The 25032-nt window shown below is 38.0% G+C and overlaps 1 protein-coding gene across 3 annotated transcripts in view; it reads right to left on the bottom strand.

Annotated features, from left to right (window-relative positions):
• The window catches only part of prkcbb (protein kinase C, beta b), a 223475-nt gene that overhangs the window by 112641 nt on the left and 85802 nt on the right, over positions 1–25032 (bottom strand). For all 3 annotated transcript variants that reach the window (XM_055152249.1, XM_020919954.2, XM_055152248.1), the window contains 2 exons: positions 4383–4494; positions 2559–2687 (listed from right to left, as the gene is read on the bottom strand). In XM_055152249.1, coding sequence (XP_055008224.1) covers positions 2559–2687; positions 4383–4494 — 241 coding nt within the window. The remainder of the gene's footprint in view (positions 1–2558; positions 2688–4382; positions 4495–25032) is intronic.

The following is a 25032-nucleotide window of genomic DNA, read 5'->3' as shown; positions in this document are numbered from 1 at the left end:
AAAAAAGTGAAGACGCAACGCCACTTTTGCGTCTTCTGTTCAGACTGTCATCATATAAATGTAGCCTCATACTCTTTAATTAATCTGGTGGCAATCAGAAATATAGTAACTTTCCTGAAATCAAAGTAATATAATGATTGTAGGCCTGTAACAATAAAATTTTTTGAAGCGTGATGCAGAATTATCCCTAAAAACTATTGTAAATGTACAATGTTGATCAAATATATGAGCTGCAATAAATAAATGACAAAATGCAACACTTAAGTTGTATCTAAAATGAGTCACAGAAGTTCATAATTCAACCCTCTACACCTCAAATCTTATCATGTTGCTGAAAAAATAACTAAAGATTTCACAGTATTCCAAAAAAGAAGTATTGACTCCTAAAAAATATTGTTCCATTTATCATGTACTGAACGATAAGTAGATATAGTAATTATTCTGACAGGTCTACATGGTGCTATTTGATCATACAAATTGCAAGAAAATGTCTAATTCATAATAAATAAATGTACAACAAAACATATTTGTAATACAATATAGTGCAGCTCCATGTGAAAGTATTCATGGGTTTCAGTTTCCTGTTAGATTGTGCCATTTTGAGCACAGCTGAACATTCAAAACATTTAATATTTTGTTCTGAACTGTTAACAGCCCAAACTTTTCATCATTCTGAAACTCGTGGATTCTGTGTATCCAGCGTACACTGATAAAAAAAAATTGTAACAGAATACATTTTAATGCAAATACTCAGTAGTCTGTGACTAAATGTATTTTCAAAGTACTTTTTTCAGCCACTGCTTGTACATAGCAGCAAATTGAGTAGCATTGTAATACTGAGTAGAATGATAAATATGTAATAAATGCCAAGAGTTGTATTCAGCACACAACAGCAATCTAAAGACATGCCCTTAGTTATGAAAGTCCTGTCATGTACCATGTTGTTAAAACTATTCAGATTTCTGCACATCCCTTTGGCTCCATCTAGTGCAAAAAAAGGAAATTGCAACCAAATTCACTGCAATTTTTTTCTGACTTCTGTCATTATCAACAAACCACAAATCAAGTACAACTACTATTGAAACTAGACACTCATTTGAACAAGTACTGATACAAAAATTGCATGAAGAGTAGGGCTGGGTATCATTAAGAAGTTGACAATACGATACATACCTTGGATACATAGGCCATAATACGATACATATCTCGATACAGTACATTTTTGATTTGATACAATATATTTCAAATCGATTTGATACGGTTCAATAAAAAATAAAGGTTAACTCAGGGCTGTGACACTTTGTTAGGGTTAGGGTTAACCTAACCCTAACCCTAACCCAGTCTTTGTTAAACCAGTTATTGTGCAAAGTGAATATGAAAACGAGAAAATGAGTTTCCTTCCTCTAAACAAGCAACAAAAGTATAGCATTGTAACAAAATAATTAAGTAGGGGTGTAACAATATCAAAGTCTCATAATACGATATCATCACAGTATGAACCTGACAGTACAATATTTATTGCAATATTGTGGGAAAGCTCACAATATGTTGGGGAGGAACAATATCAAATCATACAACAATAACAATAATAATAGTCTTGATAAGACTTACACCAAAGAACTAAGACTTAAAAGTGCTTAGAACTGTTATTTCTTCAAGTCAGACTTGAGTCAGTATTTTTAGGACTTGAAACTTGACTTGATAAAATGGATTCAGACTTGGGACTCAACTTGGACTTGAAGGTCAATGACTTGGGACTTGACTCAGACTTGAGGCCTGTGACTTGAAAAGCACTTTTTATCTGAATTCATTCTATTCTGACTGTAATGATTCACTCTAAGATCTCATCAAGACATTTAAAAAGGAAAAACTTACATTTCTACAACTCTTATATACTCTATAAATACTTATATATAAATATACAATGATTTTATAAGTACAATTTACCTTAAAAGTCATATAAATTGAAAAAAATCTAAGCTATATTTGGTATTTTGGTTTAAATACTTGAAATGACTTGAAGCTCAGAGCAGACAACTTGGATTGACTTGGACTTAAATGCCAGTGACTTGAGACTCGACTTAAGACTTGCCAGTATTTGATTTGGGACTTGACTCAGACTTGAGATAAAAAACTTGAGACTTACTTGAGACTTGCAAAACGATGACTTGGTCCCACCTCTGTTCTTAAGTATCAAGCCTTTTCCTTAGTATTCAAATCCAGTTTGAATGACTAATTAATGACATAAAAATTTAAAAGTCCAACGAGAATAAGTGCATTTATGATTCATAGGGTTTTAGTTGTTTTAATATCTTACTCAGTGGGGGATTTATGAGAAACTGAAATCCTTTTTGGCGTCTTTGTTTCCATCGATCTGGGACAATGCAATTTTTTTGTATTATCCCCAATTAACATTTTTATCACTTCATATCTCTCTGCAACTATAATTGAGTTGTATTAGAGTGTGTCGTGTGGGTCTGCCAGCAGGGGGAGACACTGCTCCACACAAGCCTGCCTGCCTCTGTGTATTTCTCCTCAGAAGCTGTATGTGGACTTACTGGTGACGGTGAGCACGTTGGTCTTGATATCGGCTGTGATCTGGATGCGTCCTCTCCTCTCCGTGTGGTCGGTGCCGCACAGGCTGGGCACGTTGGCCACGCAGCGCTTGTGGATGTTCATCATACAGTCTAAACAAGAACAGGGAGGGTGAGAAAATAGCATGCCACTATACAGGATATTGTAATAACATGTTCTAGATAAGCTGCACTATGTAACTTTTTTTGCTGGGATCTGGAATATTTCACAATTAAGGCATTAAACTTCTCTTGCATCTTAATTGCAGGTGTTTATTATATTGAAAAACATCCATTCTACTGTAAGTGGGCTTGTCTCCACAGATCTGAGCTGTGACTTGACCTGGTCCTTATCTGAGCGAAGATAAGTTGACTGACTGAGTAATTTATTTTGGTCACAGGTAAATTCTGACATTATTTCACAGACAGTCATATTTAACATACTCAGAGTGAAAAGGTGCAGGCTGAAGCTTGACCTTATTTTGCCTTTAGCCTTTATTCCTTTATCAGAGTGTCATCTTGACACCAGATCATATTTATAAATACAGCGAGAGGAAACAAACAAATCAGTATCAGTACAACAAAGCACAACCACACAAACTAAGTATCCTAATATCAATTTAATGCCATACTGTGAAACATTACAGGCTAAACAATAACACTGGAGACATTATTGTTGTTGCTGGGTTTGAGATAAAGTCACTGTATTCTGTGAGACATTTATATTTAATACAGATGGCATATTGCTAAATGGATATTGCTGAAATCCATATTTTTTGTTGAACTAAATCAAGTTTATAAATGCGGCTAGTCACCACATTATGGATTTTCCTTCTAGACATTTCATAAAACAATACAATTTCATAAAAATAGGGCAAAACCGGCTCTTGTTCTCCATTTTTTTCAGGCTAGAATATGAAAAACAGCAATAGAAAGAAGCAGGTGAAAAGTTACATAGTGCACGTTTAACCTAATAAGTAAAACAAAGAACAGTAGTACTTATAAATAATTAGACAAACTAGAGCAATAATCGACATTTTCGGTAACACTTTAGATTAGGGACCACATATTAATAACTAGTTAATATTAAAATGCATAATAAGTGCTTAATTACACCCTTGTTAGTATTTATGAAGTACTTTCAATGCCCGTTTTTTGCCAGTACTAACCCATTAACTATTTTCTTCCCTTTAAAGTAGTGCAGATTATAATAGATGCTTTTGTACATGCAGTGAAATCTTAATAAGCATCAATAAGTGTTTGATTAATACAAAATAATACTTAGAGATTAATATGTGGTCCCTAAACTAAATTGTTACCACATTTTCATACACTGTGTTCAATTAAGAGTTCTCAGTAAATCAATAAACAGATACTAATCAAGTTGGTAATGCAAGAAGTATGAATATTACAAATCTTTTTAAAGATGTACTGCGATTACATGACAAAAGAAAAAATAAATAAAACCTGCACTCTGAAAATTAAGTGTCAAAAAGTTGTGATGAGAATATTGTGAGGTAAAGAAAGGAAAACACTAAATGCATCTTATGTTCTACTCATTAAAAATACTATATATATTTTTGCTTATAGTATTGAAATCGGTATCAAGTTTTTTACCTATTACAGAAAGAGAGTTTGATTTTTGTATTATGATGATAGTAGTTGACATGAAACATTCTCATTCCTATTCAGTCCTATAATTACGCGCTCACAATTTGCCTCTTTATTGTGTTTTGCAGGTCAGTTAGACGCATTTCACATGAGTTCTTATTCTTCGTGTGGTGTTTTATGCATAGACGGGGCACTTACGGTCACATCTCATGCCCTGGTGGATGAGGCCGTACAGCAGAGAGCCGCAGTGGTCGCAGAAGGTCGGGCTGGAGTAGGTGTGGATCTTGAACTTGTGCTTGGCTCGTGGGTCCTGTGGAAGAACAGCAAGTACATTACATAATAGATTTTTATAAATGCAGTATGAATATGCGAGGGTTACAAGGGTCAGACCAGGAGACCACAAACCACCAGGCCGCGGACCAAACCGGGTCATGGGTTGTTTGGTACCGGGCCACAAAAGCACAAACCCCTCCTCTGATGCGCATCTCTAAAACAGAACTAAAGCCAGGGTTAAACCTGGTCTAAGGCAGGACTACACCAAGACTGAACCAGGTCTAAAGCAGGACTAAACCAAGACTGAACTAGATCTAAACCAGAACTAAAACTAGAACTAAAACCAGAACTAAACCAGGTCTAAAACCAGGACTAAACCAGGTCTAAACCAAAACTAAAACCTGAACAAAACCAAAACTAAACCAGAACTAAACCACAACTAAACCAGGATTGAACCAGGTCTAAACCAGGACTGAACCATAACTAAACCAGGTCTAAACCAGGACTAAACCAGGTCTAAACCAGGTCTAAACCAGGTCTAAACCAGGTCTAAACCAGGATTGAACCAGGACTGAACCACAACTAAACCAGGACTGAACCAGGTCTAAACCAGGACTAAAACAGGACTAAAACCAGGACTAGACCACTACTAAACCAGTTCTAAAACTAGGACTAAACCAGGCCTAAACCAGGCCTAAACCAGGAGTAAACCAGGCCTAAACCAGGCCTAAACCAGGTCTAAACCAGGTCTAAACCAGGTCTAAACCAGGTCTAAACCAGGACTGAACCAGGACTGAACCAGGACTGAACCAGGACTAAAACAGGACTAAAACCAGGACTAGACCACTACTAACCAGTTCTAAAACTAGGACTAAACCAGGTCTAAACCAGGACTAAACCATGCCGTGCCGCTGCAGCCCCCAGTCCCTAAAATATTGTCGGACATAAAACCGATCCGTGGAGTAAAAAAGGTAGGGGACCATCAAAATGAAAAGACCTTTGTGATTGCCTAAAACCAAGTAATCCTATGCAAAGTGTCTGATGTGATGAATTGTGTGAATTTGACTCTGCAAATTTGCCATGTAAATATTGAGAATATTAAATTATTAACACTGAAAAGCCCATATTAAGATATGTTCTGATCTGTTATAATGTTGTTTACTCATGAAAAACATACAGTAGTTTTGTTTTATTTCATTCACACACGTCCTGCATATTTACACTTACGAGTTCATCTCTCAAACAGAAGATACTTTGTTCCACCTTGTGATGTCATGTGGTAATCCATACACCTTCACTAGAATCATTTGGATAATTTCAGCTCTGGAATTTCCAATCTCTACTGAACCAAAGATAACTGTTACACATACGAATGAAATAACACACAACTCCAGGTATGTTTTTGATGATGTAAAAACATTCTAACAGGGCTTAAAGGTGCATTTTGTAAATTTTCTCCTTGGAGATGTTATTGCTTTGTCTCAAAGCATCTGGCAACCTCACTGTTAGCGTTGCTACTTCCTGTCCAATTCTATCTCTATGTGGTTTTCTCTGAGTCATGCCAAAATGAATAAATATTTAAAGATAAAACAGCTGCTGCCGTATGTCACTGACATGTTAAAAAGTACATAAATAAAATGAATACTGCCAATTTTGAGGTATAATAAATATTCAAATAACACCACAAACTGAAGTATTCTACATAAGAGGTGTGCAAAAATATCAAAATATCAATATATCATATAGTTTAATGTGACGATATAGTATCGATATCGGGAACTGCTGTATTGATATATCGCCAAGACAATTTATGGTATATTTTACTAAATTATTGTGTTACAGAGCTACAGTTTTGTTGTTTGTTTAGTGGAAGCAAGCAAGTTTATGCAGCATATTTGACATTTTCACTGTTTTGATGATTAAAATGGGTGCGCTTCATATTAAGGTTAACTTTAACTTGCTCAAGAAGTGGTTTAACAAAGACTTTTAGTATCACAGCCATAATTTAGCCTTTATTTTTACTGAACTGTATTGAATCGATTTGAAATATATCGTATCAAACCGAAAGTTCACTGTATCGATGTATGTATCGTATCGGCCAATTCATAATTATACCCAGCCCTAATCTACACATAAAAGCTATTGTTTTTATCATTACATACCTCGATACATAGGTCACAATACAATACATATCTCGATACAGTCAGCTTTCGATGTGATACGATACTGTTTAATAAAAATAAAGGCTAAATCATGGCTGTGACACTAACAGTCTTTGTTAAACCACTTCTTGTGCAAAATTCATATGAAACACACCCATTTTTATCATCAAAACAGTGAATATCTCAAATGTGTTGCATAAATGAGTTTCCTTCCTCTAAACAAGCAACAAAACTGTAGTGCTGTAACAAAATAATTGAGTAAAATACACCAAAAATACTCTTGGTGATATATCGATACAGCAGCCCACGATATCAATACTGTATCATCACATTAAGCGATACGATATATCGATATTTCAACATTGATATACCAGTACTGATGCACCCCCCTAGTTGTTTATTTTATGTTTTACGATTTTAACAAAAGTGAGAGTAAGTTATAGCGTGCTTCTGTGCACAGAGCCTATAATCATTTGCTTATGTAGTTGCACTATTGATAGTCTGACATTTAACCACTTTGCCTATGTCAAATCCTTATCTCTTCAATCAAACCAACAAGTGATAACATTCTGATGTGAAAAGAAGCTATATTTTGCATTTGCATAACAAAATCTCACTAAACTTTCCAACTATCTTTCACGCTGCTGTATAATTGTAACTAAAGTTTTCATATTTACCTGGCATACTAATCACATAGACAAACATTTCTTTTTGTCGTTCATGTTGTAGTGTTGTCGTCAAGTTGTCGTTTTGCAAGTCTCAAGTCTTTGACCTCAAGTCTGAGTCAAGTCCCAAGTCAAACACAGGCAAGTCCAAGTTGAGTCTCGAGTCACTGTCCCATAACTCCAAGTCAAGTCCAAGTTGTCTGCTCTGACATTCAAGTCATTTCAAGTCTTTAAACCAAAGTACCAAATATAGCTTAGATTTTTGAATTTATATGAATTTTAAGATGAACTGTACTTACAAAGTCATGGTATATTTTTATATGCGTATTTAAAGAGTATATTAGAGTTGTAGAAATTAGGGGTGTCAAATTATCGCGTTAATTGCAATTAATTAATTAGTCATATTTAGCGCGTTATGTTTTTTAATCACGTTAATCTCATTTTTAATCTCTAACTTTAGTGTTTCTGTATGCGAGTTGCTTTATTATAAAACCTGTTTTTATGTGTTGTTGGGACAACAACACACACACACACAAAAAAAAAAAACACATTTATAATTTTTTTTATTTCGGTAATTCCACTCATTGTCGGAAACCCACACAAAACGCGCGCAGTAAAAGCGATGTAAACGTCATGTTCACGTTGGCGGCGTCAGTCGCACGATGGACGAGGTCGAACAGCCAGTAGAACAGAGTCAGCAGTGCACAGGTAAAAACACATTCGTGTCTTGGAAATTATTCTCCCGACGTGAAATATAAAAGAAAATAACAAATATAAAATCGCCTGAAAACAACCTGCATAGACACATGATGTCTGCACTACTGTCCTATAGTGACCTGCCACATGAGGGGACACGCACACAAACACACACAAACACACACACACACACACACACACACACACACACACACACAAAACACACACAAAACACAAAAACACACCTTCATCATCGTCATTAACCTGAGAACGCGCAGACCACGTTTCCTTCCGCAGACACCGCGCGGACACCGACGTGCTCCCGTGAGCCACGTGTGGATCGTGTTTTCTCGCGTACGCGGCGTAAACCGCGCTTCCTCCTGTGCGCCTCTAATCCAGAACTAACACCAAGACTAAAACCAGGACTTATCCAGTCCAGGACTAAACCAGGTCTAAACCAGGTCTAAACCAGGACTAAACCAGAATTAAAACCAGGTCTAAACCAGGTCTAAACCAGGACTAAACCAGGACTAAACCAGAACTAACACCAGGACTAAAACCAGGATTAATCCATTCCAGGACTAAACTAGGACTAAAGTAGGACTAAAGCAGGTCTAAACCAGGACTAAACCAGAACTAAAACCAGGTCTAAACCAGGTCTAAACCAGGACTAAACCAGGACTAAACCAGAACTAAAACCAGAACTAAAACCAGGTCTAAACCAGGACTAAACCAGGACTAAAACCAGTGATCTAATATATAAAGCATTTCTCTATCAATAATATTTTTAATATGGTTAAGGAAAGACTGGACTTTTTATTGTCTTTAAGTAGACAAAGGTTATTATGTTCAGATTTCCTCGTCTTTGCTACTTTACAGCAAACAGTTTCTTATTCATGGAGACTTGGGCTCAACAGCCAATTTGGAGAGATTTGTTAAACAATAAATGACTTTATAAAGTCACTTTTTTTTTTGTTCTATATCAGTCTTTTGATCTGCCACAATAATTCAGATTTAAAAGTGCTTCTCAAGTCTTCTCAAGTCACAGCCCTCAAGTTCAAGTCAAGTCCCAAGACACTGACCTTCAAGTCCAAGTCGAGTCCCAAGTCTTAGTCCATTTTATCAAGTCAAGTCTCAAGCCCTAAAGTTAGTGACTCAAATCCAAGTCATGACTTGCAAGACCCCACCTCTGGTTGTCACGATATTAAAATTTCAAACTGGAGTTTAGTACTAAAGACAAGACTCAATACTGATTCTGATACCACGATGATAATCTTAAAAATTCTCTTTAGACAATTTCAACATTAAATCACGGTACTTTCATTTATAATCATGTAGTCTTATATCTGTGTAATCCTTCAGTGGTCCATGGGTGTATTCTAGTTTATGTGCTCTTATATTTGTTTTGAAACAGCTCAATTTGAATGTTTTTTTAGTAGCAGTACTTCCTCAAATGAGTATCTAGAGTTAGTGCCTGATTTTCCGATCCTTTGAAAACCCTACTTTCACAACCATAATTCTCGTCTAAAAATGAGCAGGGGCAGAGGTGAAGTGAGGATGGGCGCTCGGTCAAAAGTTCAGCGTGTGCGGGGTTGAAAAGCAGTGCTAATGAGTTCTAAATGGAGCAGAAGGCGTGGGCATGTATTTGTGTTTTTGTCGTGGGCACATGTGAGTGACACCTGCACCAAGGCTTAGTGCACACAGACCTGCGCACATTTCACACAGGAAACACTTTATTATGTCAGACTTGTGTCTGTTACTGGCAGCTCTCTGCTGTACTGACACATCAGTAAACATGAGTACACAGAGGTCAATGCCAGTTCAGTACAGGAAATATGAGACGTTCTTCTGAAACTCTAATATAGACAAGAAACGATGAAATGGCAAAAGAACAAAATAGAACTAAATACAAGCAACAAAGATTAGATTATAATACCCCAGATAAGGCCAAAAAATCTGGAAGTGGCTCCCCAAGCGTTTAAAGGATCTATATTACACAAAATTGATTATTGTGAACTTCAAGCCATGTTATAATGTTGTTATCATCAAAATGTTTTGTTTTTATCATACATGTTTGAGTAATCCAGATTTTTTAGTCTGTCTACATCTCCAAAGCTCAAAATGCTCTGTTCCACCTTGTCATGTAGTGGTATTTTTCAGTAGAAATGGGCAATTCCACGTCTGAAATAATCCAAATGATTCTAGTGAAGGTGTATGAAGTTTAAAAACACAGTGGAGCACTTCCTGTATTCACCACATGACATCACAAGGTGGAATCAAGTGTTAAAAATGCAGAGTTCTGCACCGGGTCGGGTACCCACAGGTTTTAACGTTCTTGAATTTTACGGGTGGCTAGTGATTACACACAGGCGGGTCAGGCGAATTAAATGAACGACGAACGGGAGAAAAATATTTGATGCGTGTCCGTTGCCTTGGAAACAAGTGTCATTTACCGGTCTTTTCATGGAACGATGGACCAGACTGAGAGAGACTTTAGTGTATTTATTACATAAAACCATCAGCGGAGACGTTTAGACCTGGTTAAGTCCTGGTGTAATTCTGACAATCGGCTCGGCAGTTGCGGCGTGTATATATTTATGATAATGATACTGGTTCAGTCCTTGTTTAGACCTGGTTTTGACTTGGTTAAGTCCTGGTTTAGACCTGATTTAGTCCCGATTCAGTCCTGATTAAGTCCTGGTCCTTTCCTGGTGTAGTCCTGGCTATCGGCTCGGTGTTTGCAGTGTATATATATTTACAATCCGCTAATGACACGGCGTAGGTTCAGTCCTGGTTCAGTCCTGGTTCAGTCCTGGTTCAGTCCTGGTGATCGGCTCGGTGGTTTGCAGCGTATATATATTTATAATCCGCTAATGACACTGCGTAGGTTCAGTCCTGGTTCAGTCCTGGTTCAGTCCTGGTTTAGTCCTGGTTCAGTCCTGATTCAGTCCTGATTCAGTCCTGATTCAGTCCTGGCGATCGGCTCGGTGGTTTGCAGCGTATATATATTTATAATCCGCTAATGACATGGCGTAGATTCAGTCCTGGTTTAGTCCTGGTTCAGTCCTGGTTCAGTCGTGGTTCGTGGTTCAGTCGTGGTTCAGTCGTGGTTCAGTCCTGGCGTAGTCCTGGCGATCGGCTCGGTGGTTTGCAGCGTATATATATTTATAATCTGCTAATGTCACAGCATAGGTTCAGTCCTGGAGTATATATTTATAATCCACTAATGATATGGTATTGGTTCAGTCCTGGTTTAGTCCTGGTCTATTGGGCTGTCAGACTAATGGACTGACCCCGATTTATCACAGGCACGGGTTGGTAACAGGTGGAATGTTGACGGGGCCAGGTGGGTGCGGGCGGGTGCGGGTCTCCAAAAAATAGGATATGTTTTTGATGAGAAAGCAACATTATAAAATAAATCAGAAAATAGTGTAATATGGGCCCTTTAATGCCTTACTGTGGAACATTCTGAACAGGTGGCAGTCTCTTCCCCAGCAAAGCGCCCACTATCTCTTACCTGACATTACCCAAGTAAAAATCATTTCTTAGTTCGTACACTGTTCATTTATTTAGAATCCAACTTCCCGGTCTTTCCCTTAAGGTGTTCTGTACAAAGTTGTGTTCCAAATAAGTGTGATCTAAACAGCGTGCTTTCCCAAGGACAAGCTTCTCTGGTGCTTCTGAGCCTTGTACAAAACAAGAGAACAGAGCACTCCTCGGGCCTCTGTCTGTGAACAACAACACTGATTAAAACACATGCATATGGAGATTTCAAAGAACACATCAAATATATCAGGGCAGAAGAAAAGGAGACAACAAAACAAAACCAGCTCTCCTCGTACTCATCTTTCCTTCACTGCTTGATTAGTGGAGTCTAAACAAAAATACATGCAGCCTCGGCGATTCAGCTGTCACTCACTCTACGCTCTATAAGTTATGTATTCAGAAACACAAAGAGCTGCTTTAATTACACGAGAAAAGGTTTTATTTATAGGCTTATACGTATTCTGACTTGAAGGAATCCACAATATGAGAACCTAATGTGATAAACTCGAGTGCATGGGTGAAAAAAGTAAAAAAAAATTTAATAAATTACCATACAATTTGAGACAATAATAATTTATAATTCTAGTTTAGGTGAGACATTGTAAAACTCTAAAACAAACAAAAGGTCCTATATTATGCAAAACTGACTCTTGTGAGATTTAAGTCATCTTATAATGTTATTACTTCCTCAAAAACATACCTGGAGTTGTGTGAATTGTCCTTTATCATTAATCTGTCTACATCTCCAAAGCTCAAAACACTCTGATCCACCTTGTGATGTCACGAAGCAGTAGTTTTCAAGTTAACAGTTCCACCTTAATGTGTGTAAAATCCCTCACTTGTCCAGGTAAATTCCATGGCAAAGGGAGAAATTAAATTTGTCAAAAGGACAAAAGTTTATTTGGTCGAATACGTTTCACAGCTCATCCAAGCTGTTTCTTCAGTTCTGGTCGGATATCGGTTATCTGTCGGCTACCTCGAAATAGCCACGTCAGGCCCAGAGGTGTGAAAGCAACTCTTATGGCCCTGAATGATTATGCTAATATGACCCCACACCCAGTGCAGTTCAATAGGCCTAGCTAACTAACAGAGACTGTAAACAAGTAGGGTGTTAGTTTCAGAGTAGTTTCACTGTAGTTAGCTCCTCCCTGCAGGCAGATATAACACAGTGTCCACTTACATTTTGACCAGAACTGAAGAAGCAGCTTGGATGAGCTGCGAAATGTATTCAACCAAATAAACTTTTGTCCAGCTGACAAATTAAATTTCTCCTTTTGCCCCATCTACCCTTTACCTTTTGTTCAGTAGAAATTGGCATTTCCAGGATTGGAAATAACCCAGTGATTCTAGTGAAAGGGTATGGAGTTTAAAAACACAGTGGAGCACTTCCTGTATTACCACATGACATCACAAGGTGGAACAGAGTGTTTTCTGTTTGAGAGAACTCGGGCCTGACTACACAAGGTTTGTGTGTTAAAAGTGTGAATGAAACAAAACACGACTCCAAATGTTTTTGATGAGGAAACAAGATTCTAACATAAATCAGAAAATAGTGTCATGTTTAAAATATATTTATTTTACTTATTATTTATTTTAATCTATATTTAAACCTTTAAATTACATGTGTCTTTATTGCTTTCCTAGTGTGCGCGGGGTCCTCACTGAGGCAAGTTTAATGCCACGGAGATGTCCATGGAGACAAGCACGTGGCAGACCCTCCACCAGAAAAGTTACATAATGTACATGAAGAAGTCATCAGGTCGATAGCGAAAAGTTGGCTTCAAAAACTAGTATGTCCAGTTGTTTCCTGTTCAACTCACTTACAATATCAAATTCCTGGATGTCTCAAAATGTGCCCTTAATTAATAATGTACCTTTAAATCACTGAATCAGAAAAAAAAAAAATAAATCTGAAAAAAATGCAATTTGGCATTTGGTCCATTTGGTTTTAGTTCTGTCCAAAATTTGAACAGCACCACCAAACTAATTCCTACAATAACAAAAACAATTGAGATATTAACTTGGCTTCACACGTTTCATGTTTTGCCAACTCGACTAGTCTTTTGTTGACTAATGACTAATAGTCTGGTGTAGCTGCAGGCAGATGGCACAGTGGACGTCTCTCTCTCTCTCGTCATAAGGGAGTGCTTGTTGTACATATGCTGTGTGACTGTTGGGTAAACTGAAGGTTCACTACGCCAGGATGGACATGTCCCACTGTGCAGAGACACTCACAGTCTGAGGCTGTCTCTGTTCTTACTGGTATCACACTGTTACGGCTCATAGCTCACACTCTAGGACGCTTTGGTGATAGAAAACTCTCTCTGAAAAAGAATGAAAAGAGATGCTTTGTTTATGGACTATTGTAGCAGAAAAGGTTAGCCAAGATTTACTTCTGTTGTTCTCTTGAATGTTTGTGCAGCACTGTGTTCTTTTAGAAATAGATTCTTGAAATAAAATTGAAATGACAAGTATTTTATGTTTTCATTTGCCCATAAGAGAAGCACCCAGGAACCCTTCTCCAGATCCTAAGCCGGGATTCTAGCCATCCCATTTTAAGTTATTTTCTGATGTTGTTATAATGTTGTTTCCTCATCAAAAACGTACCTGGAGTTGTGTTTTGTTTCATTCACATATTATCACACTAATCCTACATATTTAGGAGTTTTTCTATTAAACTAAAATCAATCCACCTTGTGATGTCTTGTGGTAATACAGGAACTGCTCCATTGTGTTTTTCACATTTTAAGTTGTAACATCACTTTTTAGGACCCTTAAAATATCAGATATGAAGTGAGAGAGCTATTCAATTTGTGTGTCAAACAATCTCCAAACTCATATAATCGAGTAGAAATGATAAAGCTTAGAAAAGTTTCACTAGCTAGGACCACACCAACAACGACATAGTGCGAAGAAGTTTATTGATAATGTACGAAGCGGGGCAGAGATGGCTGGGTTGAGACTATGGGTGGGGGCTCCGTCTCAATCTGCAATTGGCCCATCCGGAACGGGACCCCCTTGTTTGGGTCTTATGACTGAAAGATGAACAAAATGGGGGATGGGAGGGTGGGGTTGAGATAGCCGAGACAAACTGGGATGATGGGAAAGGCTGCTACAAATAGGCTTCTCGGAAATTAGAGTTGTGGTCGAGGTGAGTTGTGGTTCGCTGGTGAGAGGAGAGGGTGGCTGAGGCGTGGTCCTGCTCCTGAATCTCAGTTAATCATATTAACAACATTTATTTTGGGACGTTTTTAGATAAATAAGTAAGTTTATTTTATTTATTAAATATAGAGGTTGTAGAACAGCTGGATATATAGTTTATTTTGGATACATTTATGTTGTTTTATGCCTTATTTCATGTTCAAAGTATATTTTAGTAATTTTATGTTTTACACAACGTAAAACTGCTCAAAGGTACATATTTGTAGCCTATATTTATTTTCAATTTGAAAGTTTTGCATAAATTATCAATAACAAAGTGTTTTTTTGAGAGAGAGAAATGCTGAATAAATGCACCGTGTAACTAAAAATTATCATTTGAATAATCATGATTTCAGTATTCCCCCGGGAGGAACTGGAGGAAGTGTCTGGGGTGAAGGAAGTCTGGGAGTCCCTGCTCAGACTGCTATCCCCGTGACCCGGCCCCGGATAAGCAGAAGAAAATGGATGGATTTCAATAGTGACCAAAGTAATGGTGATAATGATTTTTTCCATAATCACGCAGCTCTACTCTGCCCATGTTCATCTTGGGATGTTCTACAGTGCAGTTTTAAACTGTCTGTGGAGATGAGCAGGTGAAGCCACCAGGCCAAGTTACAAGTCTGTGGAGAGGTGCCCCTGCTCACCGTACGAATGCATCTTCTTTATGGTATAGGTTTTAGCAATGAAAATTAATTGCATAAATGGAAAATAGATAAGTGTAACACTATACTGTAGGGGTATAGCGGTACATGTACCTGTCCTGTACGTCGTTTCAGTACAGGGCGTTTGTTGCAGGGCAGTGCACGCAATTTGCACAATTTGTGTGTGTTTACATTCCGCCACTAAATGTGCAGTTACACAGAAGGCTCGGCTCTTTAATATTTACGAGGGAACATGTCTGTGATTGGGGCAGCAGTGTTTCCTGCAGCGTTTTATAGTTGACAACAATTGCCCCCTGCCTTGACTACGTCCCTCTGAACCACATGAATCCTCGCAAAACTACAGTTTTCGTGCCTCTTTCCTCACTTTCTCTGCTCTGTGAAAGAGTATTTTCAGCCGCTGGGGACATTGTAACTGCGGCAGATCTGAACTTACTGCAGACAATGTGGAAGAGTTGTTTTTTTCTGACCAAAAAACAATTTGCATTTATTTTATTTTTCAGTTTGTATAATGTTGAAACAAATTGTTGTTTTAATAAAAAGCCAACAAGTAAATGGTTTGGCATTTTGTTCTCATCCTGTACCAAAAAAGAACCGGACCGTGACCTCAAAACTGAGGTACATACCGAACTGTGATTTTTGTGTACCGTTACACCCTCACGACACTGTGGAACATTTCAGGCAAAAGCAATGACGAGCAGGAAATTACATGATGCACTATTAATTTGAGCTGCCAAAAATATTCTACATGGTCATGCTAGATTGCAGGCTAAAGAAATCATATATTTTAGTCACCATAGTAAGAAAAAACAGACATAAAGCACAGGCAATATCAGTCATTGTCTGTGAATATGCCTACAGGGACCAAATCCGGCTTTACTGGGCTAAGTCAATGGAACTAGATCCAAGTAAACGTCAATATTCGCGTAAACAGCAATTGTGTAAAAATCAATAGTTTACAGGAGAATCCAGCTACAGACAGGCCCATATGTACACAGACTCTGTAACACCAGGACACAGCTGCAGGGGAAATAATTCTCACTCACTAAAGCAGCCATGCTCACTTTACTAAGAAACAGACTCGATACTCAATACTGATTATGATGCCACAATGATAATAAATGAATAAACCTGATTTAAGCATTAAAGGTGTGTAACTTTTCTGGTGGAGAGTCCATCACATATTTATCTCCATGTTGATGTTGTTGCTTTCTCTAGAATATTTCACAGTATGTATTAAAACTTGCATACTACACTGCATTGTACACCTCGAAATAATGTGGTCTTATACTGTCCTGTGAGAATGACTTGATACTTGCTTTCAAATGAGTATCTGGTTTCAATACTAGTTTTCAGGGGTGTAGTGGTCGTGTTACGCGGGAATACACTGTCCACCAACTTCTCCCGACGTGGGATATTAAAAAACATATATACATATAAAATAACTACAACTTAAATGTCAAACCAGAGCTATTGGCAACGGTGAAAACAACCTGCATAGGCTCAAGATACTTGCAGTACTGTCCTACAGCAGGGGTGTCAAACATACGGCCCTCCAAGACCTTTAATCTGGCCCTCGACTGATTTTCTACTAAAATATTTTAATAATATTTTCTATTAAAATACTGGTAATTTTCTAAGCCGCTTAGAATAGCAGCATCTCTGTTTCAGTCGTGTTTCAGTCGTGTTTCAGTCGTGTTTCAGTCGTGTTTCAGTCGTGTTTCAGTCGTGTTTCAGTCCTGGTTCAGTCCTGGTTCAGTCCTGGTTCAGTCCTGGTTTAGTCAGTCCTGGTTCAGTCCTGGTTCAGTCTGGTTCAGTCCTGGTTCAGTCCTGGTTCAGTCCTGGTTCAGTCCTGGTTCAGTCCTGGTTCAGTGCCGTTTTAGTCCTGGTTCAGTCCTGGTTCAGTCCTGGTTCAGTCCTGGTTCAGTCCTGGTTCAGTCCTAGTTCAGTCCTAGTTCAGTCCTGTTTTAGTGCCGTTTTAGTCCTGGTTTAGTCCTGCTTTAGTGCAGTTTTAGTGCCGTTTTAGTCCTGGTTTAGTCCTGATTTAGCCCTGGTTTAGTCCTGTTTTAGGCCTGGTTCATGTGATGTTGCCTTATGATTTATTCTGTAGGCGATTATGAACGGTGTTAATGTTAATAAAATGATTCCACACCAGTTAGAGTAAAAAAAAAACAACAAAACATTACTGATTTTTACTGTTTACTTTGTGTTTGTACTGAGAGTGAGTCGTTTTTTAGTTGTTTTTTTTTTAATGAACAAACAATCTATACTACACTTGTGTGGACTTCGGCATGTCAAGAATGTCACAAATTGCATTCCCCAACTTGAAAAATCCCCACTACACCACTGCTAGTTTTAGTATCGATTGGTATCTGATTTTCATTACTTTTGACAACCCTGCCCCCTAGTGGTTAGTGGATCCGTGCTTATGTAAATATTAATTTCTTACAGCTACAAATTCCTCTGCATGATTCGAGTGCATGTTTTCCAATATTGCCTAGTTGCTCATATAGGATTTTACCATTCTTACATAACACACGACTAAGCACATTGAACAGAGCACGTAATGGTCAGTAGATGGCGATTTTATCTTCTCGTGTCTATTCTCAAACAGTAAATTCCTTTCAAATGCTTCTTTCCAGTCTCTGTAATCCAATAACAGAGCCATTCTCTCCAAGACACACGCAGTAATATTGAAGCCGTTGTGTCTGTGATCAATAAAAACACACATTATTGCCGAATGTTTATGTCTTTCCGGATACTAATGCTCCCAGTGGGAATGCAAAGTGTTTCGCAGAAAGACTATTTCAAGGATTTCCAGCCGATTGCCTGAGAGATGGCTGTAATCGTTGTTTGAAAAGCACAACTTATTCCCCCGCCTACTGCTTGTGTTGACATAAGAAACAGCTAAGAATTGTTGTTGCCAGATTGGAGTTATGTTTCTGTTTCAAGACTGGAAAACACCAAAGGGATATATTAAGCTTTATCCATTATTCATTATTCATTATTATTTGTTTATTTTTGGACTACAGTATTTCTTATAAATGGAGAATAGGACTACAGAGAAAGCTTAGTTCACACGTCATGCCCTCTACTGGCAACAATGGGAAGTGAAGTATATTTACATGAAATATTAGCAGCATAGCTATTGTCATTTTCACATATCAAAGTTTTTAAGGGCTATAATGATCAGAATGGATTTGGTGTATGGCCTAAAGGCACAGGAGCACTTCTTAGATTCAGTCACATTTGCAAGAATCGCTAAAGGGCCCATAATACTCAATTTTCTGATCTTTGTTACCGTGTTCTTTCCTCATCACAAACAGACCTGAAGTTTTTTTTTTTTTTCATTCACACATGTTTAACACACAAATCCTGCATATTTAGGCCGAGTTCTTCTCTCAGACTGAAACACTGTGATCCACCTTGTGATGTCATGTGGTAAAGCAGACATCAAACTCAGGACCGGGGACCAAATTTGGCCCGCGATATAATTATATTTGGCCAGCAAGATCATATCAGATATGTATTAGAGCTGCCCGCCGGCTACAGATAGGTTATAGGAACATTATTTATTTAAAATGTTGTTATTATTTTATATTATGCTTGTTCTGGATTTAATGTTTAAGCAAAACTATTATTAAACATTTATTTTAATAAGAAAAGGTTTAACATTACATATCTCAAAAGAAGAGAAAACATGCAGATGTTGATGACATTTTTCAATAAATATTTAGTTTGGCCCATGACTTTTGGCCCTCTGTGAATTTGAATTTGACACCCCTGTGGTAAAAGATAAGCTCCACTGTATTTTAAACATACAGCTTCACTAGAATCATTTGGATAATTTCAGCCCTGGAATTGCAATTTTATACTGAACTAAAGTTAGAAGGTAGCTGTTAACATGAAAACTACCTCTACATGACATCACAAGGTGGAACAGAGCATTTTGAGCTTTGGAAATGAAGACAGAATAATAAAGAGTTACTCAAACATGTGAATGAAACGAACCACAACTCCAGATATGTTTGTGATGAGGACACAGGGTTCTCCAACTTTTTTCCTTTGGTGAAATACCTTTATAAAACATAAATCCCAGAGAGCTACTCGTATTTAGCAGCCACAAAACGAGTAGCTCGCTGGCTGTGGCTCTTCTAAAAGAAAGTAGAGAAATAAAGATGAGAAAGTAGAAGAGCCATGGCAAGCTTCTGACGGGGTAGAGTTAGATGCCTATAAAACATAAACCATTATCAGTTTATTACCGCACAAGTTAGGCAACAAAATGACACATTTACAGTGGTAATTAATCAGATTTTAGTAACTAAGCACAATACATATAATTCAGAAATCTCTTGTCGAGCTACTTGGAAGAGGGTGGAGAGCTACAGGTTGGAGATCGCTGGTCTAACACATCTTAAAGCTCTTTAATTTTGCGTAATATAGGACCTTTACAAATGATTCTGGATATGTATTTGGTAAAAAAAAAAAAAAAGAAAGAAAAAATCCAACAATGAAGGAAAGGAAGGAAACAATAAGGAAACACCAGTTGTTTCTTTCTTCACAAATCACAGCGCTCCTGCATGCATTCTACCACAAACAGTAACAGGAATTGCCCTCCAATCAATAAAGTAACCCTATGGACGCCTATGGGATGAATATAAACTCTGCCCTTGTAGAGAATGCAAAAGTGGTGTAACGATCTTCAAGTCTCACGATACGATATAGTCACAGTATGAACCTCACGGTACGATATTTATTGACATATTGTGGGAAAGCTCGTGATATGGTGGGGAGGATTAGGAATGTAACAATATCCAAATCTCTCTGTACGATATTTTCACGATACACATCTCACGGTACAATATTTATTCCAATATTTCCTCTTAAAATGCCGTGACAAGACTTAATCCAAAGAACTAAGACTTAAAAGTGCTTAGAGCTGTTATTTCTTCTTGTAGTCTGCACTGAAATGGAGCAAAGAATCATGGTCTATGTAGTTCCCTCTGTCTTTTTTTTTTTTTTTTTTCTATTGTTGCACCATAACTCTTAATTTAAGCAAAGAGACTTGTAATTTGATATATTGTGATGGTCCGTTATATTATTGTGAGAACTTGTGAGATATTTTGTTTATTGTTAAATTCCTAGTGAATCTCCATTACTATGCACTAGGGATGAGACAAGATTTCATGCCATAAGATCTCGCGAGACAAAATTACTACAAAATTGCACACTCAAGCTGAAAATGATCTTGTGAGAGTTTTTTCCAAGTCTTTGTATTGGATAAAAATTGAGTTAAAAGGTGCACTGTGTAACTTTTCTACTGAGCAATCCACCACTTGCTTCTCCATGGGTATGTTCCACTGTATGGTATTAAACTGATTTATTTTGCATTTACTACATTACAAGTGTTTTTATTGCTCAAAATTACCTTAAAGGCACACTGTGTAACTTTTTCTGTTTGTCTCCATGGTGTTTCGTTTAAATTACTCAAAAATATCTTAAAAAACATTCATTTTTACTGTCGCCTCTCCACAAATCTAACCTGTAATTTGGCTTGCGGAGATTCAGAGGTTTATGGCCATACTGTGGAATATTCTAGGCACATCTCCATGGAAACGAGCAGTTGACAGACCCTCCACCAGGCAAGTTACACAGAGCATGCACATGTATTCTTAGTGTGAACAGGGTAGCTTCTTCGCAGATATGACTTGTAACTTGGCCTCATGGTGTCACCTGCTCCATGAAAACTGATCAGTCGGATACCATATTGTGGAACATTCCAGGCAAAGCAATAATATCTCCACGGAAACAAGCAGGCGGCCCTACCTTTACATAGTGCTGAGAATTTTTTGAGAAGCGATAGTCCTAAAAATCTACAGTAACATCAGAAATATTAAACAAAGTGAATAAAAATGATGAGGCTAAAATTGGGAACTGGATTACATGATTTGTTTAGAATAAATGATGTCAAAATCTCGTCTCATTGTTGCAGATCCAATCTCATGTCTCTTCTCTTGTCTCGAAATTATATCTCATGGAAGCTCAACAAAGCACTTTGAGGACTTACCAAATAAACTCGTAGCTTTTACATTATTACTAAGAAAGATCTCCAGTGGTCTCCTGTCCAAATACTAACCAGACCAAACCCTGCTCAGCTTCCAAGATCAGACATTCTCAAGGTAAAATAACCCCATGAAACTACCTGATATACTTTCTATGCGGGGAACATTATATAACCTGTATCATATCGACCTTTGTAGTTTCCCTTTTAAATCAGAGTTGCCATTTGATTTGAATAGTTCTTACAGCCACTCTATGATAGACCTATTTACACTTATAACAATATGAAAAAAAAAAAACACAGAGCGTTTTCATTTAAATGGAACAGTTCACGCAGAACATTTCAAACATGATTTCAATACTTAGGAATAGACTGGATACTCAATACTGACACTTTATTTAGACAATAGAATGAGATTTTCAACGTAACGCTTAGTATTTTCTTTTATTTTACCATCTGTGTAATTCCTCAGTGGTCCAAGTAGGTTCCATAGTGGTCCGTGGGCGTATACTAGTCTATCTGCTCATATACTTGGTCTGATCCAGATCTAAATCATTTTAAAGCTGTTCAGGAAAGGTTCATTTCTGTCCTGCGAATGGGACTTTTTTTTAGTATCGATACCAGTTCAAATGAGTATCTAGTTTAAGTACCGATTAATATCTGATTTTCTATACTTTTTCCAGTAGTGGAGTGGGGATTTTTTAAGTGGTGGTATGCGATTCGTGAGATCATCAATGTTATTAACATTAACGCCGTTCATAATCACGTACAGAAGATAAATATAGGCTACAACACATGAACCAGGCCTGAACCAGGACTAAAACAGGACTGAACCAGGACTGAACCAGGAGGACTAAACCAGGACTAAAACAGGACTAAACTAGCTCTAAACCAAGACTAAACCAGGACTAAACTAGCTTTAAACAGGACTAAAACAGGTCTAAACCAGAACTAAACCAGGACTAAACCATCTCTAAACTAGGACTAAATTAAATCAGGACTGAACCAGGAGGACTTAATCAGGACTAAATCAGGACTGAACCAGGAGTAAAACAGGACTAAACTAGCTCTAAACCAAGTCTAAACCAGAAATAAACCAGGACTAAACTAGCTCTAAACCAGGACAAAACCACGTCTAAACCAGAACTAAACCGGACTAATCTTGGACTCGAGAGTGAGAGAGAAACTCGCGGAGCAGGATGTCCATAAAGCGAGATCAGGCGATGGCTGTGCTTCTCCTCGTGGGGCGTGGAGTCCTTTCGTCTGTGGTCACCCGACGGTCTACATGGGCGCACCTCTGGGCTTGTCTCAACTCTCAGTCCTGGTTCAGTTCTGGTTTAGTCCTGTTTTAGTCCTGTTTTAGTCCTGTTTTAGTCCTTGTTTAGTCCTGGTTCAGTCCTGGTTCAGTCCTGGTTCAGTCCTGGTTCAGTCCTGGTCCAGTCCTGGTCCAGTCCTGGTCCAGTCCTGGTCCAGTCCTGGTCCCTCATGTCTCAGGTCACTATAGGACAGTACTGCAGATATCATGAGCCTATGCAGGTTGTTTTCACCATTGCCAATAGCTCCGGTTTGACATTTAAATTGTAGCTATTTTATATTTGTTATTTTTTTATATCTCACATCGGGGAGAAGTGGATACCCACGGCGTACCACAACCACTACACCCCTGCTGCACACAGTAGGTAGATATTACAGCTCACACTTACAAAGCATGGGTCTAAAATGTAGGTTTCATTAAAGGAGCTCATCCCCTCACCTCTCCCACTGGGACCACATTCTATTAACCCACATCTATAATTGACTTCTTCTTTTAAACCTCTACAGCTGACAGCGGCACTGCAGAAGCTAAAATACAAACTTATTCAAGCGGATTCATTTATGTAAGAGCAGCGTGATCAGCAGTGTACAGATCAGCAGGCACGCACGCAGTAAATAGGCTCGCACCAGATTTCTATAGAGATTAAAGGGCCCATGTTACTCTGTTTTCTGATCTAAAGTGTGTTTCCTCATCACAAACAGACCTGGAGTTGGGTTTTGTTTCATTCACACATGTTTAACACACAAACTCTGCATACTTAGGCTGAGTACTTCTCTGTTCTACTTTATGATGTCATGCAGTAATACAGGAAGAGCTCCAATGTGTTTTTAAACTTCATACACCTTCGCTAGAATCATCTGGATGATTTCAGACCAAGAATTGCCAATATCTACTGAACAAAATACAACTCCAGATCTGTTTTTGAGAAGGTAATAACATTTTAACACGATTTAAAGCACACAAGAGTCAATTTTGCATAAATTAAAATTTTAAATGGAAGAGTTAAGCTTTTTTACATAATTGCAAAATTGTGTTCTAATGGCAAAGCTTCATAAATATTGCAAATAATTAGGACCAGAAGTTACATTTTTATTATTATTGTTTATGTTTTGTGTTGTTAATATGCAGGGTTACATTTTATTTTTTATGTTTTAATAAAAGCGAATAAATAAACTGGTGCAGATCTGGAACACGCAATATTTAAGATAACTGTAGTACTACCTCCAGCCACAAGGGGTCAGAATCTCAAAGTTTTATTATGATTACTAATACAGTGAGTTATTATTTCACATGTCATTCCTCAGTTTAGCTATTTACCAAATTTGTGTCAATCATATTAGCTGTTAGCTTGACTTTATTTTTGTTAATTTTATAATTTTATTTTTATTGAGGAATAACAAGCAGTGTCTTGAGAAGCTCCATCTGTTTTTAACATGGTCCTTTCTACACTGGGTACAAAGTGGGTTAGTGGTTAGGTCTTTTCCTTCACATGTCTGATAGCGCTGCAAGATTAATCGAAATCTAATCAAAATCGCAAATTGACTGGACGCAATTAGCAAATTGCAAAGGCAGATTGAAGAACCATCATTTCCTCCACCAAACTGCCTTTTATTCTGCATAAAACTGCTAACCCTGTAGTTTACAGCTGTACAAACAAGTCTGTCAGTCATATTTCAGTGTTTTGTCAATTCTTCTGGATGCGCATAAACTGTAAACTCTGAACAGAATCCTATTATTAAAATAAATCACAAACCTAAACACAATGATTTTCACAGAAATCACAATTAGATCTTTTTCAAGTTGTTCAGCCCCAGTGTCCAGCACGAATTCAGCCAGGACCAGCAAACCAGGTTTACAGGTTTCCACGGGAGCTCCAGTTTCCCCTAACAGTAAAACATAGTGAGAAGTGAAGGGGAATCCTCGCTCCCTCCTCCCTGTGAAATACCCAGAGACAGTCTCATCCTCCCGTGGCTCCTCCTATATTTAAATGCTCTGTGTTTGGAGCAGACCTGTCTGACATCCCCGTGGTGCAGCAGTCCAGGTCAGGAGACCCTGGGCTCATTACAGAGATGACATGGTGAGAGTGTTCGGGCCCCGTAATTAAGAGCAGGGGCCCCGGGGACCAGTGGCATTTCAATAGAGCTGGTGCATAGAACAAAAGGTAAGGAGGGAGGACGTGCCACTTTTAGAACTGGAGACAGTGTGAGGGAAAGTTCAAGGAGTCACCTAAGTCATTATGTAATAAGCAATTTACTGCGAAGTCACCAAGA

This window comes from Boleophthalmus pectinirostris, unplaced genomic scaffold, assembly GCF_026225935.1.
Source record: "Boleophthalmus pectinirostris isolate CB_2022bp ecotype Guang Dong unplaced genomic scaffold, ASM2622593v1 HiC_scaffold_17, whole genome shotgun sequence".
Taxonomy (NCBI): domain Eukaryota; kingdom Metazoa; phylum Chordata; class Actinopteri; order Gobiiformes; family Gobiidae; genus Boleophthalmus; species Boleophthalmus pectinirostris.
The sequence above is the reverse complement of the archived record's forward strand: the minus strand, read 5'-3'. Positions and strand labels throughout refer to the sequence as shown.